The sequence below is a fragment of the Ursus arctos genome, unplaced genomic scaffold (genome assembly GCF_023065955.2).
Source record: "Ursus arctos isolate Adak ecotype North America unplaced genomic scaffold, UrsArc2.0 scaffold_17, whole genome shotgun sequence".
In the NCBI taxonomy this organism is placed as follows: domain Eukaryota; kingdom Metazoa; phylum Chordata; class Mammalia; order Carnivora; family Ursidae; genus Ursus; species Ursus arctos.
The window spans coordinates 13,658,031-13,675,263 of record NW_026622841.1 but is presented as its reverse complement, the minus strand read 5'-3'; the positions used below and the strand labels follow the sequence as shown (position 1 = coordinate 13,675,263).

The window sequence follows — 17,233 nt, the reverse complement described above, 5'->3', positions numbered from 1 at the left end:
GTCATGAGTTCAAGCCCCACATTGGATGTAGAGATTACTTAAAAAAAAAATTAAAAAATAAATAGAAATCGGAGTGTAAGAATAAAAAAGGAAGACCTTTTTTTCTGAGTTTTCCCCCATTAATACCTAAGATTTCTTTTGCCCTTTGAAATCAAACTATAACAGTTCATATTTATTGCACTCTTCTTCCAAAACAGATGTGAGCCATCTTACAATTTTAAAATATAATCCTACAGTATCACATACCTTCTGTTAAAGTAGCACAGTATTCCTTTGAACTTTTCTTTTCTACACTAGTTTCAAAGACTGCCTTGTAATATGAACATACACAAAATATCCCTGTGTGCAGGATATTTAAGTCATGTAACATTAATAGTTTGTCTATATTTTTGTTCTTAAACTCGTGGGGATTAAATCCCAGCATATTGCCAGGCACGATAGTATGGATACCATTTTCTACTCTTTTTAATTTTAAAAGCTGTACCAGCATTATAGCAATTGTGATGTCAGTTTTTTTCTCTCTTTAACCTCTGGAAGTTTGGTTATTAGTATGTTGATTTTGACAATAAATAGTATTTTAAAGCATCATAAAGTACCAAATACAGGGTTTGCCTTATATTAAGCCCTCAGATTTGTCAAATAAATGAAAAAGTCTGTGAGTCACTGTGTAAAATTCAGATACTTAAAGAGATAAGAACTTCTCAACTAGTTACAAAAAGTGAACTGCAGTAGCTATCAGAGATTGCCGGTGTTATTTGTTTTAGGAAGCACATACCAGCAGTTCATATTTTTCTTACTAAACAAAATTTTCTTTTTTTTTTTTTTTTAAGATTTTATTTATTTATTCGACAGAGATAGAGACAGCCAGTGAGAGAGGGAACACAAGCAGGGGGAGTGGGAGAGGAAGAAGCAGGCTCATAGCAGAAGAGCCTGATGTGGGGCTCGATCCCATAACGTCGGGATCACGCCCTGAGCCGAAGGCAGACGCTCAACCGCTGTGCCACCCAGGCGCCCCTCTAAACAAAATTTTCTATTAGGGCATGTCACTGTCCTGTTTGCTTTGGTAAACAAAAACTATTTTGACTCAAATACATTTTTTGTCTTGAGATTCTGAAAATGAGAAATAGGATTATACTAAAATTTCAAGTCAGAAGAATCTGTGCTCATTTAGGAGTATATTTCATACCCCTTATTTCACACTTTAGGTTTTTCAGATTTACAGTTTGTTTTCCAATTTTTTTGTATACTTTTTTTGTGTTTGTATGCTTTTTTTGTGTTTGATATAGTAGGCAGCTAAAATTGGGTGAAATCTCTATTCCAGTGTTGCTCTGATGCTGGTGTGTCAGTGTCCTAAGCTTTATGTTAAGTACACTGTCGTGTTCTAAAATCATTACTTTTGTCAATCCTTTATTCATGCTAAGTAAACCTTATTATGTAGAAAAAAATGGTAGGTAGCAATCCAGTATTCATCATAGATCTATTTATTAATATTCAGAAGCTGTTTATTATTGACCTAAATATCCCTAATAACAAAAAACTTGACTCTAATTTATATTTATTTCTTGATAGAATGTCAGATTCTCTTCTTCTATAGATTCAGGTTAATTTAACATACAGTTATTTTTTTAATGTTCCTAATTTAGCAGATATTTTTTAATAAGTTTCTTAAATAAAGTTTCTTTTATTAACAATTTCTTAATAGAACACAATATAAGATAAAAACTTTTCTGATTATGAAAATAATGGTTTGTTAAAGAAAGTTTGAAAGTATAGGTTATTTTTTAAACAAGGTGGTGACTATTTCTTTTAAGAACACAGTAGTCTGTATTTCAACAAGCATGTAGGGTCTGATCACTAAGACATTGCAAATATGATTTTTTGGAAATGGAGTTTCTGTTAGGGGGATAACTTTTACTAGTTTGTATTTAAGTAGTGTCAAAATTAATTAGAACTAAAATTGGTAATAATAAATTTTGATAGAAGAATATGCCTTTTTATGTTCTAAACCAGGACTGTCTAATAAAATTTTCTGCAACAGCAGACATAATCTATATCTGAGCTCTCCAATAAGGAAGTCACTAGCCACACGTGGCTATTAAGTACTTGAATGGTAGCTAGTGCTACTAAGAAACTGAGTCTTTTATTGTACTTAATTTTTAATCTAAATTTAAATATTATAAATAATAACATATCGTGAGTGGCTAACCATATCAGACAGCACGGTCTAAATCTATGAATCAAGATAGTCTTTGTTCTCATACCATTGTGGTCATAGATATGCTTAATAAATATCTCTGATTAAAATGCTTCTAAGACTGGATATTTCCCCATATTTGATAAAATTTTCTAATTACAGTTAGGAAATTATTATTTTAGGTCTACTTAATTGCTTAGAAATTCATTATCAGTCTTTATCCTCTGTAGGAAGAAGACCGAAAACTGTTAGTTGGATTCTTAGAAGATGTAATGACCCTGCTTTCATTATCTCATGCTCCTCTCGATAGCCTGAAGGCTTCTTTTGTGGAACTGGGGTAAAAATAATAGCTTATAGTTTTTTTTTTAACTCATATAAAGTTTTTTTTAACTCATACAAAGTTTTTTTTAATAATAATTTTTTATTATGTTAGTCACCATACAGTACATCCGTAGTTTTTGATGTAAAGTTCCATGATTCATTACTTGTGTATAACACCCAGTGCACCATGCAATATGTGCCCTCCTTAATACCCATCACCGGCCAAATTGGATTTATAGAATACATAATTTGAGTCTAAAAATATTGGCATACACACCAAATCTTTTGTTTTTTGAGGCTTAAGATTTTTTTTTTTTTTTGGTTTTTGGTTTTCCTTATTTGTACATTCTTAATATTTTATAATCAATACATTATAATAAAAGAGTTGGGGAAAGAGTACAGACATTGCTTTCTTTGAAGCAGTTGGAGAAATAAAGTTCAGATGTGAAGAAAATTTAGTTTTCCAAAACTGAAAAAGGAGCCCCAAGTAAAAGCCAGTTCATTAAGCTCCTTTTTCTGTCCCATTTGATTTGCCTAATCCTGCTCATAATCATATCACCTAGCTGCTATTGTAGTTTTATCTCTGCACTTAATAACAATACAGTCTTACATTTGGATAGGCTTCACAGCCAACTTATCCTTCCCTATAGATGATTTGAATTGATCTGATTTGATCCTACAATAAACATACGACATAAATAAGGACATGTATTGCTTCCCTAGTTTTTGTAGATGTAGAAATTAAGACCCACAGAAGTGTAACTTACCCGTCTGACTCTTAGTCCAGTGCTTTTTCTTTTTTTTCTCCTAGGTAAGTTTTCTTTTTCTTTTTCTTCTTTTTTTTAAAAATAATTTTAACTTTTATGCTATTGAAGAGTTGAAATTTCTATCGTAATTGCAAATGTTTGTAGAACCTAAAAGTATAATTCCTGAATATCCTAAAAGTTTGTAGCTTTATAAGGTGACTTCCTTTTTTAAGGAATCTTGGATGTAACCTATTAAATCTGTACAGAATAATTTCATGTGTTTTGCCAATATTTTTATCATTAATATTACTTATAAATGTATTTTTCAGTACACCAGTAAGGCACTGTGGCCCTCACTTTTAATACTGAGTTTTTTCTTTCAGTGCAAATCCAGCCTACCATGAGTTACTGTTAACTGTTTTATGGTATGGTGTTGTCCATACTTCAGCACTTGTGAGATGTACTGCTGCTAGAATGTTTGAGGTATGTAAACAAATGCTTCTCTCAGTTCAGATTATAATGATTTTCTTTGGAAGAAGGAGAAGGGAATGTTTTTTAAAAAAGTCTTTGCATACTATGTTATGTTGATGTATATTTTATGGCAATACAGTATCTAGTTGTGTACTGTGTGATGGGGCAGAAATTTAGCTTTGATATATTTAAGAATGTTTTCTAGCCTTATTGGTTCCTTGGATGTTATTCTATTATCAGTTCTATTTCTCAGATTTTCTTTTAAATCTTATTTTAATTTCCATCCTATATAAATCTTTCTGACTGTACTTTTCTATATATTGAGATAAAATGGCTATTAAAATCAATTAAAACAATATAAGATATATTTAAAGTTGTAAATTATAGTTGGATTCATGAATAATATTCAAAAATCAATTATTGCAAATATGAAAATATTTACTTTATTGATTACTTCTACTTGTTTATTTTCTCATGTCATATCTAGAATAACATCCCTATATGTATATTAACTGCCCGTAGACTTATTAAGAGAGAAGAGACTGTTTAACTAGATTTTCTTAAATTGCCACCTACCCAAGTTAAGTATGAAACTTGAAATGCCTATCTGTTGAAAATTGAAATATCCATCACAGAGGAAATGATGCCATAACCTACTTTATTTATTCATTCATTCATTTGTTTATTGATTGATTTATATCTCTAGAACTTGAATTTGAAGACTAAAATTGATTTAGAGTGTTTCTTACTGCTATTGAGTCTTGCCATAGAGCCTGACTGCCTGGGTTCAGTGTCTGTCTCTGCTACTTAGCAGCAAGTTCAAACTTCTCTGTGCCTTAGTTTCCTCATCTACACAATGAAGATGATAATAAGTATCCATCTCAAAGGATTTTTGTTAATACGAAATGAATTAATACTTGTAAAGCCCTTAAAACAGCTTCTGGCACATAATAAAAACTAAATAAATGTTAACGACCATTACCATTACCATTATTATTCTTTTTTTTCCTATCACAAAGTAATATATAGTTTAGGTAACATGTATTTATTCAAGCTAAAATTATCCCTAATATGCATGTGATTCTTAAAATATCTTAAAGCATTTATTTCCTTAAAAAGAATTGGTTAATTCAGTGCTTTGGATAATTTTTCCTGAATTTCAGGATTTTTCCACAATTTAAGATAAATTACCATTTGAAGAATAGAGCACTGGTATGTTTAAAATATATATCTTCTAAAACTATTAAATATATAAAATGGATTTGTGAAATCTAAAGAAAATTCCAGTTTTACCAGGAGGTTGAACATCCTTTGTCCACGTTACTCCCTATGTTATTATACATACTTAATGAAAAAACTATAATCAGGTGTTCTTTGTCAAGTTAAATGCCAAATTAAAAATTCAGCTTGCTTTGTAGTAAAAGTTCCTTGTGAGTATAAATAATTTTTGGTTATTCAGTATGCTGAAAAAAAGTCATCCATGAGAGAAAAAAGCATCCTTTTATATAAAGAACGGTCTTTAATACACTCTTCTCATAGGATTTTATTCTAAGACCCTAAAAGCTACTTCTTTCTCTTAAACCATTTGTTTTTCAAATTATGTATGCACTGATAAAGCATACCATATAAATGAAAATAATTTAAGTAAATAAAATGAAATATCCTCTTTTTATTTGTTTTTGGGTTCTTTTTTTCTTCTTATGTGGAGCTTTTGTCTGGTTTTGGTTTCTATGTTTGCAGTCAGTGCTGGGTTGGAAACTGTGCCAATGCTACAGCAGTTTTCGGTGTTCTTTCAGGTTGATTATGAACTTCTGAGTTGAATTTGAGAGACTTCAATATTTTTTCAAATTCATTTATAATAAAAAAATTTCAGTGATCATGCCAGTAAAAGTCATCAGTAGAGGGGCGCCTGGGTGGCACAGCAGTTAAGCGTCTGCCTTTGGCTCAGGGAGTGATCCTGGCGTTATGGGATCGAGCCCCACATCAGGCTCCTCTGCTATGAGCCTGCTTCTTCCTCTCCCACTCCCCCTGCTTGTGTTGCCTCTCTCGCTGGCTGTCTCTCTCTGTCAAATAAATAAATAAAATCTTTAAAAAAAAAAAAAAAGTCATCAGTAGAAAAAATTAAAGTTACTTTTCTGGGGGTGCCTGGGTGGCTGAGTCGGTTGATTTCAGCTCAGGTCATGATCTCAGGGTCCTGGGATCGAGCCCTGCATCAAGCCCCACATCGGGCTCCACCCTCAGCAGGGAGTCTGCTTGAGGATTCTCTTTCTTGCTCTCCCTCTGCCCGTCCCCCTGTTTGTTCTCTTTTTCTAAAATAAATAAATCTTTTTAGGGGTGCTTTTTAGATGTACCTGGGTACATCTGCCTTCGGCTCAGAGCATGATCCCAGTGCTCTGGGATCGAGCCCCACATCAGGCTCCTCTGCTAGGAGCCTGCTTCTTCCTCTCCTGCTCCCCCTGCTTGTGTTCCCTCTCTTGCTGGCTGGCTCTCTCTGTCAAATAAATAAATAAAATCTTTAAAATAAATAAAATAAAATAAATAAGTCTTTTTAAAAAAGTAGTTACTTTTTTGTCAGTGAGCCCTATTTTGAACAAAACCATACTGAAAGAATAAGTATGTTTAATAAGGTTTTTTTATACTAATACTTTATAATTTATAATTGTGCCTTCTATCCCCGGCAAGTGAGTTAATTCAAAATAAAAACATAAAAAGCAGGACATTTCTAATAAAAGAAAATTTTTTTTTAATTTTTTATTATATTATGTTAGTCACCATACAGTACATCATTAGTTTTTGATGTAGTGTTCCATGATTCATTGTTTGCATGTAACACCCAGTGCACCATGCAATATGTGCCCTTCTTAATACCCATCACTGGCCTATTCCAGTCCCCCACCCCTCTCCCCTCTGAAGCCCTCAGTTTGTTTCCCAGAGTCCATAAAAGAAAATTTTTAATGTGAGACCCGAAACTGTTGAGAAGAAAGCAAGAAATGGATATACCAGGAACATAATATGAGATACTTAATGAAATTGGATGCTAAATATAGCTCTAAGTTTTCAGATACCAGGACAAAAAGGGGAAACCCAATCAATCATATTATTCTCATTGTTAAGTAAGAGGCAATATGTTACTTTTTGAAGTGACAAATTATTATTGAAATTGATTTATAAAGAAACTTTATCACGTGACATAATGGATTTCCCAAAAGATGCAGAAAAGAACTTCATGTAATGATTCCTCATATCAGTCATAAGGAAGCTAAGCATGTAACAGCAGCCAGCTCAAAGACCTCTGGGGCTTGTGAGACAGATGTGGCTGAGTCCGTTTTCTAACTCCGCCTATTGCCTCTAAAACACCAGACAAGTTACATAACTTCCTCCCTAAGGCTCCGTGTCTTCATCTGTTAAAACATTGGTAGTAATTGTACTTAGCTCACCAGGTTTAGCGATCAAATGAGGGGCGCCTGGGTGCTTCAGTTGGTTAAGTGTCTGCCTTCAGCTCAAGTGGTGATCCCAGGGTTATGGGATCAAGTCCTGCATGCGGCTCCCTGCTAAGCGGGGAGTCTGCTTCTCCCTCTTCTTCTGCCACTCCCACTGCTTGTGCTCTCTCTCTGTCAAATAAATAAATAAAATCTCAAAAAAAAAAAAAAGATCATACAGTACATTGTATGTAAAATGTATAATAATCAATAGCTCTTAAATTTTGCTTTTTGATTTTCTAGCTTACTAGAAATTACACTTAAAACTGCACAGCAGTGAAAAATTAACTTGTCCCCTAGATTATCCCCCCCTTTTTTTTTAATGCTTTTAGGCTGGCACAAGATAGCAGACACTTTAAGATACACTTTACTGATTCAAATCTAAGCTATTTTATTTATAAAGTGGTACAGAGAAGAAAGTTTTATTTAACAGTATTTTAACTTCTTTCCCCTATTTCTTTCTGCTTGACATCTGTAATGTTTAAGGCAGTAGCAAAAGTTCCTTTGTCATTTTATTCCAGCCTAATTATCCATGTATTTTTATAAAAATAATTTCAGAATATCGAAGTAGATTTTAAAGTCAATCAGTTGTTAAATAGTAATAGATTATTGTAAAATTAAGAATCCCATGTAAAGGGAGTTCTGCTGTCTCTGATATGGTGTGTAGGAGGAATGTGTTAACATGCAGTGTTAGGTTTTTGTTACTAAAAATTCCACAGCATGTTCCATATTCCATGAGGCCTAGATCCATTACAAGGTGAACAGATTGATTAGCATTTAGGATTCATTTGTTTTTAAATTCTGAAATTGATAATGTAGGATTAGGATGTCACCCTTTTAAAAACAAAATGAATACTTCTCAATATGGTCCTCTTCTAGATTTAGGGTTGGTTGCTAAATGGATTATTTTATCATCAGATTATAGAAATAGGTCAATTGTGTTTATCGTATTTCTCTTATTCATTTGAGCTTTTAGAGAAATGTAAAATAACAAACTAAAATGTTAAGTACTTGGATCAGCCAAAGCAATTTTTTAATTAATAATTTCTTCATTCAAATATATCATAAATCTTATGTCTTGGAATACTCATAGTAGTTAAACTCACATTTCTTGAATGCCTAATCTTTGTCAGACACAATATTTAGCTAATTATGCGCAGTTCGTAGCACAATGATCCTTTAAGATAGATAACAATATCACCATGTTCAGATGAGAAAACTGAGTTTCAAGAGATTATGTAATATATCTAAGGCCACAAGGCTAATAAGTGGAGAGGCAGAGTCTGAACCCAGATCTAATTCCCACATGTGATACTTTCCACTTAAGGCTGCATTATGTCTCTGTACCTCAAAAGAGAAAACTATGTGATGTAAAAGGTTGGGAATTGTCCTTGATTTTTAAGTTGACTTGCCATAGAACAATCAGAAGCAGTTTAGTGGTGTCTGCTAGCCATTTGGATTTGGTTTAAAAACAGTCCAGTTTGTACCTTGTTGGTCATAATAAAATGACACCAGATTTACTTCAACATATTTAACCATAGAATCCGGTATATATCTTCTTTTTAGTTAAAAAAAAAAAAAAAAGAAAGAAAGAAAGAAAGAAAAGCTTTCTTTTAAATTGCATTTAATTGAACACAGAAACTGCATGGAGACTTTGACCAAAAGTACAAACTGCCATTGAATTGGTGACAAACTCTGTTTTTGTGGACTGCTAGGCTATTTAAGCTTTATTTTCCTCCTGAGCATTCTCTGCCTTTATAAAGCACTCTAGTAGCAATATTTGCTTAGCTTCTAATTTTGGTTTTGCTTTTGTGTTTTCTCTCTTTCTCTTGGTTGTTCCTTTCTTCTTCCCGTGGCACTGTGTTTGCTCTTTCCATGCATCACCTGTGAATACCCCCTACGCTGACCAATCAGCTGTTGGTGAAGGGGGTGAATGAAACTCTGGTAGCTCAGAGGGTTGTTCCTGCTCTCATTACTCTCTCCAGTGACCCTGAAATGTAAGTGTCATCCCTGCCTTTTACATTCAGCATCCCTTTCAAAATGTGCCTGTCAAGAAATAACCATCAGCTTTTAAGTCCGTTAAAGAATATATTCACCTCTTTAAAATAATAGTATTGGATTATGTTCACTTGATTTTAAATTTTATTATACTGTTCACGTATCTTTTTTTAATGTCGACCATCGCATTTGGAGGCCATATATGAAAAGAATACATTAATATCATTCTCAATAAACATTTCCAAAACTTAGTATATGCTGATGGACTATTTCTTCCAAGCCAAGAAAGGATGCTCTGCTAATCTCACTAACATGTTGTTACCAGTAAGTATAGTGGCATGAACCAAAGGCTTAACATTTTAATGTCTCGTGTGGGTGACTAAACCAAGAAAGACCAATGAGTCTGCCTGCCCATCCTCAGTCACAGCTAACCCAGTTCTCATTCCAGTTTACCAAACCATTTTTTATTGCATGTTGACTGGTTTACAGCTGACTCTTCGAGGCATGAGTGAAGCGTTAGTTGACAAGCGGGTTGCTCCGGCCCTTGTTACCTTGTCCAGTGATCCTGAATTGTGAGTTCCACAGACTGCGACCTTAAGTTATCCTGTCTGTCTTTTTGAGCATTCTTCTTGGTCTGCTTTTTTTAAATTTAATTTGTCATTGCTAGAGACTAATACAGTATATTTACCTTGTACTTACTTTGATATACATTTTAATAATCAGTTAATAATCAGTTTTTCATCTCAAAGAAAGTTTCAGTTTCTCTCTTTTTTAATTCTAACAGCTCTGTCAGAATTGCCACAATTCCGGCCTTTGGCACTATTATGGAAACGGTTATTCAGAGAGAGGTAGGAAATTATTGAAATTTAATATCTCTGTACTGTTGAGGTGATGGTACATTACAGATATGCACCAAGCAGTAGGGGGCAGGAAGGACTTATCTTTTATTTTATCTCTTAGTTGGTTATGGGCTGGAGGAATATCTCACTGTTTGAAAACATGAGAGCCTTACCCAAAGTATATTTTCATATCCTAAGGAAATCTCTATTTTCCTTCTAAGTTAGAAAATTAAATATAAGCCAACTCTTAGACGTTCCAATTTTAAGCCTAGCTGAGTATCGCAGTTTTGAATAATCTGCAAACCAGATCTAGTTCCAAAGCCTATCCAGTACACTTCTAGACAGTCTACATAAATTCCTGATTGTCAGTTTGCACAGATTTGAAGACAATTTTGCCAGATAACTTTAGGAACACAAACCTATTTCAGTTTCACAAATGAAGGCTAGAGGGCACCTCTGTTCTTATAACTGTATCACTGATACCAAGGTGCAAGTCTAGTGGGCTGGTATCATGTCACTGCAGCGCATAGGACTGTGACAACCCTCTGTTAGGTCTGCATTAGAAGATTATCAAGGTCTTTCTCCCTAACAGTATATTTTGATTTAGAAACTTGTGATTTATTTTCAAGTTTGTTAGGTTCTGTCTGCAACATTAACTATAAGACACTTCTTAAAATGAGTATCAGAATTTCATTCTTTATTATAAAATTGGACATGTTTTATACAAATGAAAAACCCTGTAGATTAGAAAATAAATCATTTGTGGACATATTACATAGCCACTTAAACATAAACAGACATTTTACCCCCCCCTAAAAGGAAGCACTATTTCATGACGTTTCTTTGTCAAAAAAGTTTTTTAACAACAAATTAAACAACTTAGTTGTGGGGGGGGAAGTTTTCTATTTTTTCCTTATATATTTCACTGTGAAGCAACATTAAAAAGTATTATTCTGCAAAGCTTGCAGTCTTGGCAGAATTTCAACATGTTCTTAAATCCTAAAATAAAAATGTCTTTTAGGGAAATGTGAGTAAGATGTAAGTCATTAATGACTCATTGCTTTCAGAAGGTGAATAATTGGGTAACTTACACTGTGATTGGTTTTAAGAATTAAAATGTAGAGACAAAATCGTTATAAATTTACCTGTTTTTCTCTAAATACTATGGGGGGTTTTGCTTTTACATTTTCTTAGGGAATATTTGTATTTTCAAAAAATAAAAAAAGAAGAATTAACAAACAAAAATGTAAAATCTTTCTGAACCAAAAGACTAAATAAGTACTTGTTTAATTGTAAATTTCTACTGTCATGTTGATATAAATCATTTGAACCCATGCTGCAAGCCATGTTTAATGTGTAACATTCTCTTTAACAACTCTACTCAATTTTTAATGTTTTGTGAAATAACTGTACAATATCCAATTTTAAGTTGCTGGAAAGGGTGAAAATGCAGTTGGCTTCTTTTCTGGAAGATCCTCAGTACCAAGACCAGTATTCTTTGCATACAGAGATCATAAAAACATTTGGTAGAGTTGGTCCTAATGCAGAACCAAGGTTCCGAGATGAGTGTAAGTTACATTTTTCTACCTTTTTTCCCCTGAATTATAATGTAAGATCAAAGCCAGAAGCTCCTCTCAGGATTTGTCCTATGTTAAAGCCCTTCTATACTTTTGTATACTGAAAGCTAAAAGTGAACCAAGTTGACTGTTGTGAACTGATCAATAATACTATAACTGGATAGTTTTTATACTACATACTGACTGCTGTAACACATATGAAAAGTAACTCATAAACAATTTCAAGTTATTTTTAAAACATTTTTAAGTAACTATAAATTTCAAAATACTATGTTGTGTTCTATTTAAAGCTTACCATTTAATTCTCATTTTTAAGGACATTTTTATGTGTTTCTAGACATGTTCTTGTGAAAAATATGCTTTTCTTCCACTTACCATGACATTCAGCTATGATCAGTGATTTTGTTTTAATGCACAGCTTGTTCATCTACTAAATGATTTGCATAATTATCTGCTAAAGCATTTTCTCTAGTTTTTATAATATCTCTTTTACTATGGGCCTCAGTGTTTATGACAGCAATTTCTTTTAGTGGCATCAAAGTATCCAGTAATTATTATTCCAAAAGCATATGTCAGTTATCACTGCTATACTTTAGTCCTTTAATTTGTAGCGATTTGACATGCCTTAGAGAGGACCACAAATTTGGCTTCTTAAAGTCATTTTGGTTTCTAGAACAAAATTAGATTCTCCCATGGTCTAGTTGTTGCATATCTGGCCTGATAATTTTAATATCAGTGTCATCAACAAAAAATATTGTTAGGGATTGGACAGCATTGTCCAAAAGGTCTTCCGAGGGCATAACACTTACTGAGCTACAGAAACACAATCACAAAATTATTTTTCGGTTGGGTAAAGTTGATAACCTGAGAAAATAGCAATATTTCGTGATTAGTTAACAGGAAAAGATTTGTTATTTTAGCTAGCAGTAGGGATAGTTTGAAATACTGTAACATCAGATTTATAAGTGATTCTGGTAAAAACTCTAAAGGTACTTTGACCATCTTTGTTGAGATTATCATTGTTCTGAAGTGGAGAGACTAAGTCTTGGCTCTTGGATCAAAGAATTGGCTAAGTAGGCATTGAATCTTTGGTGTGTGCCATGTTATCGAGTTAGTAACTTTCTCTAGATCATGATCTAACCTTTTTGTGTGCGTTCAGAAGAAAGATTTATGCATCACAGAGAAGAAAGACATTTTCTTTTCATAATCGTCCCAAAATAACAAAGGTCGACTTGGGAAAAGATCGATGATAGACGTTTCCACTGCTTGAATAGGTGTAATAAACCATTTGTTACAATTTAATGTATACCCACAAATATGTCTTATACAGTCTTCTTTCACATTCTGGTACAACCAGACTCCCCCCCCCCCCTTTAAGATAAAAAAAAACCTTTTTTTTTCGTTTGTATTCACTGCCCAATCAATTGGCTTTCCTTCTACTTTAAAACTTTACTCTGAGGACCTTCATGTACTGTGTTAATAAGGTTAATGGTAAGAGTAGAACCCATATTGACAAGGATTCCATACTGTTATCCATCTTAATTTATAGACAATTGCTTTTAGGAGTTTACAAGAAGGACAGAGAATTGTTGAGTTGTAATATCTTCCCCAGAGTGGCATTTTGGGTATTTGTCATTCTATTTCTTAGAGAATAGAGGACATTGATTCATCCAGTGGACTTTTTTCTTTTCCAGCTCTTCATTATCACAGGACCTTTTGGTCTTGATTTTTTTCAGGAACTACTGGTTTTATCTAGAACACAATTAAGTCTTTAATTGTTGTTTGTTTTCAGCTTTTTTACTTTATAAAGCTCTCTGAAAATGTTCAGTCATATGCTGGAGATTTTCTAACATGGCAATTTTACAATTCCGATTAGTTGTTTGTTTTTTTTTTAGAAGTTCTTTATTTCATTTCTGAGCCCATTTACAAAAAGAGAGGATAAGATTCCCCGTACTTTGGCTGTTGGATCTGCCCCAAATATTTTCTGAAAGTTTATTGAAATGAATTCTTATGAAGTCTCCTGTTGATTGATTTTGTTTATAGTGTAGACTATGTCCAGTCTGCCCTTAAGAGAAAAGCTGCAATGGCCTTATATTGTGCATTTCCTATTTTCCTTGCCCACTGAAGGTCAGTTGTAGAATTATGCATATCTTGGTTAGTAAATCTTTCAGCCATTTCCATCTGAGGAGTTATCAATTAAGTAAATTAATTGCTACAGATGTGGTAGCTAGGATAATAAGTATGTAATGAAATGTTGAATACTGTAGTAAATTTTTGTCTATCTTTTGGGATTTAGGAGGATCTCTAATTATAGCCTTTAAATGGCTCTAGAGTTTAAAGTAACTTCTATAGATTTGTTTTCTAGTTAAGCAATTTTAAGGGGTTATTGTGCAGTATGGTTATTGAGTTTCTGAGAAAAACATTAAGGAAAGGATTACTTGTTTAGGAGGTCAGAAAAGAAGCAGAAGGAATAAAGAGGCCATGTGTCAATAGAAAAAGAAGTTTGAGGAACATTCTAAAGGTTTGGGTAGAAGGGAATCTCAGAGATTCTCTAGAGAGACTGTCTTAGAGCCACCATTTTGTTGAGGCCTCAGCATGCCAGTTAGTGAATTGGAGTTTCAGGGAATTCAGTGGGAAGGCAATGAATGTTTGGAGTTCTTGTCTCCCAGTTTTTCTCTAGAGCTCCTCTTAAGTATGTTGTTATTAATTTTGACAAGTCAAAATACCCTAAAAATGGCCTTTGTTATTCTAAGTTTTCATGGTTGGTTTTTGGTTTTGTTTTGTTTTGTTTTTACCATTTACTAAAGTATGTATAAAAGTTGTGATTATAGGGGCGCCTGGGTGGCACAGCGGTTAAGCGTCTGCCTTCGGCTCAGGGCGTGATCCCGGCGTTATGGGTTCGAGCCCCACATCAGGCTCTTCCGCTATGAGCCTGCTTCTTCCTCTCCCACTCCCCCTGCTTGTGTTCCCTCTCTCGCTGGCTGTCTCTATCTCTGTCAAATAAATAAATAAAATCTTTAAAAAAAAAAGTTGTGATTATAGTGTTGGTTAATTAGAAAGCAGGAGGCTTTTCTAAGAGGAGATTGTGGCTTTCACATACATAAACTCAATGCAGACATGAAAGAAGTCACTACAATTGGTCAGAAGTATATGCTTCTGAGTGGTGTTTTGGGTTCCCCAACGAAGCAGAGATTAGAAAGGGGCCCTGTGAGCAATACTTTAATAGTCACTGATCCTGGAACCATTTCTCCAAGGAACCCTGGTTTTACTGGGAGCTGGTATTTACGAAACACAGTCTTAGGCCCTAGAGGTGCTCATTGCCACTGAATTGGATATTTTTTCTTGGGCCATCGCTTTTATTTTAGCAGTAGGATGTCTATATTTTTGAAATTTTATATTATTCACTGAGACAGAAGATGATCTTGAGCCCTTTGAGTGACTTGAACTGAACCACCAGTGCTCTTTGACATTGGTCTTGCTAAGAATTTGAGAAACTAAAGCTAAGAATTGTTTTTTGGAGTGAAATAATTTGATCTGACAAAGAATAAGTATACTATATTTGTCCTTTGTTTAATAGCAGTGGTAATACCTGAGTTTTATAAAGAAACTTATTTCTAAAGATAACACAAGAGGTAGATTGTTTACATTTATTTGTTTGGTTTTCATCTTTCAAATTGGGAAATTTAATTCCAGTGAGGCCAAATGACCTGTGGACATCCTTGTAATTAGGTTATAGAGATAGCGCTATGGTCTGTTCCTTCCAAATATTTTTATTCTGAAAAACATGCTTTCCTCTCTAGTAAGAAAAAGCAGATAAAGGATTTGAAATCATCTAGAACTAAAATGAAATTTTATAAATTTTAAAAGGAAAAAAATTTTGTTTAATGTATGAGTGAAGTGTATGAGATGTTTTAGATAAAAATCTAACAATTTCTTTTTTTCTTTTTTCAGTTGTTATACCACACTTGCATAAGTTAGCCTTGGTGAACAATTTACAAATCGTGGATTCTAAAAGACTGGATATTGCTACCCATCTTTTTGAAGCCTATAGTGCACTTTCCTGTTGTTGTATCCTTGCTTTATTAATGTGTATCTATATTTATATAACCAGTCTTACAGTGAACCTCAGTTGTTAAAGTTTGGAAGTTAGTATTTTTTTCTTCAACTTACTTACATAATGGTTATAGAAGATTAAAATTTGGTCGACTTGCCCCACTGCTTATTCTAGCCATGTCATAATTTTAAAAGATGACTTTAAGTCCTCTGTGCTTCTATGTTCTATAATTTTGAAACACTGACTAAAGTTTTATCTATGTTAACTGGCTATGTAACTGAGCAAGAAATGAGTTATACCTGAAGCTTCTGTTAATCAAAAGGAAGCCTTGTATGTGTTCTGACAGTTGGTTTTTCAGTGAATGTTTAACCATCTGTATCCAGTGGAAGGCTATGGAAAGATAATCACTCATTGAGGAAGTATAGTGCCAACATCGCTGATCATCTCCAGTGATGGTAGAACTGAAGGAAAACTCAAAGATCATCTAACCCATGTCAACTACTACATTTTATAAATGATTAAACTAAAGCTTAAAGACATTAGTGACTTCTTCTGTTTTTTATAGTTAAAAGCAAAACTATGACTACAACAAAGAACTTTAGCTGTCCTATTACATGTTCTTTTTACTATCCTAGGCCTAGTAAAATAACATTAAGAAGGAAGCAAAGATAAAGATGGGCAGAGTGAGTTCCAGCTTCTCTGCTCTCCCATTAAAAGGCAGGCGAGGTCAAGAAAGAGGAAATAAGAGATTGAAAAAGGAATGAAAGGCTGAATATGCAAAAAAAAACTATAAAAGTACATGCTAGACAACATAATCAGAGAATTCTGATTATAACAGAAAAAAAATGGCAGTAGAGAGAGGTTCCTGGGAGAAAACAGAGGACAAAGGAAGTTTCAGGATTAATATTTATGGTTCCATATTATTATATGCCAGTTTGAAGTAGTAAGTCAAGTGAACAAGTAATTTTAAATAAATATGTTCCGAAATACCACTGATTGATATTTTGGTAAATACCAATTCATTGGTAGTGGATTCTTGACTGGAACGTTCCAGTGGGAGGCTTTGTTTTGAATAAATCAAATAGGGAAAGTAGAAACATAGAGCTGTTAAGGAGCTGTTTGTCCTTTTGGAAATGTTAAAACTTGAAGTTGGATGAGTAGTTGAGAACATTTTATTTTTAGGAATCTACTATAGATTACCTATTCATGTGGATGCTGTAAGCCATGTTTTTTATAATACAGATTTTAAAGTGGCAGAGACACCATATTTTGGTAATTTTGTACTTCAGCTATCCATGTATCTTCTATAAGTTTATTTCCACTAAAAGGAGAACTTAGTATTATTCTTGATTTATCTTGTTGGCATTTTCTACTTAGGGAAGATAGAGGAAGCAAAAAGAGGAAGTGATATTCTGAATTGGCAAGGAAGAACTCTTTACTAATGGAGAAGTAACAAGACCCTTTCAAGAAAGTAATAATGGCATGTCAAAGTTTGTATTCCAAAGCAAGAAAATATTGCTATGTTTATACCTTCCCTAGACTTTGTGAAAATAG

The 17,233-nt window shown here is 33.5% G+C and overlaps 1 protein-coding gene across 11 annotated transcripts in view; it reads left to right on the top strand.

Annotated features, from left to right (window-relative positions):
* Window positions 1–17,233, top strand: part of RELCH (RAB11 binding and LisH domain, coiled-coil and HEAT repeat containing) — a 109,995-nt gene that overhangs the window by 75,441 nt on the left and 17,321 nt on the right. For 8 of the 11 annotated variants that reach the window (XM_048218491.2, XM_048218492.2, XM_048218488.2 and 5 more), the window contains 6 exons: window positions 2,425–2,531; window positions 3,645–3,744; window positions 9,126–9,208; window positions 9,994–10,057; window positions 11,478–11,616; window positions 15,577–15,693. In XM_048218491.2, coding sequence (XP_048074448.1) covers window positions 2,425–2,531; window positions 3,645–3,744; window positions 9,126–9,208; window positions 9,994–10,057; window positions 11,478–11,616; window positions 15,577–15,693 — 610 coding nt within the window. Of the gene's footprint in view, window positions 1–2,424; window positions 2,532–3,644; window positions 3,745–9,125; window positions 9,209–9,698; window positions 9,782–9,993; window positions 10,058–11,477; window positions 11,617–15,576; window positions 15,694–17,233 lie in introns of those variants that run through there. The other 3 variants (XM_048218490.2, XM_026496425.4, XM_044383066.3) reach the window with 2 other exon arrangements.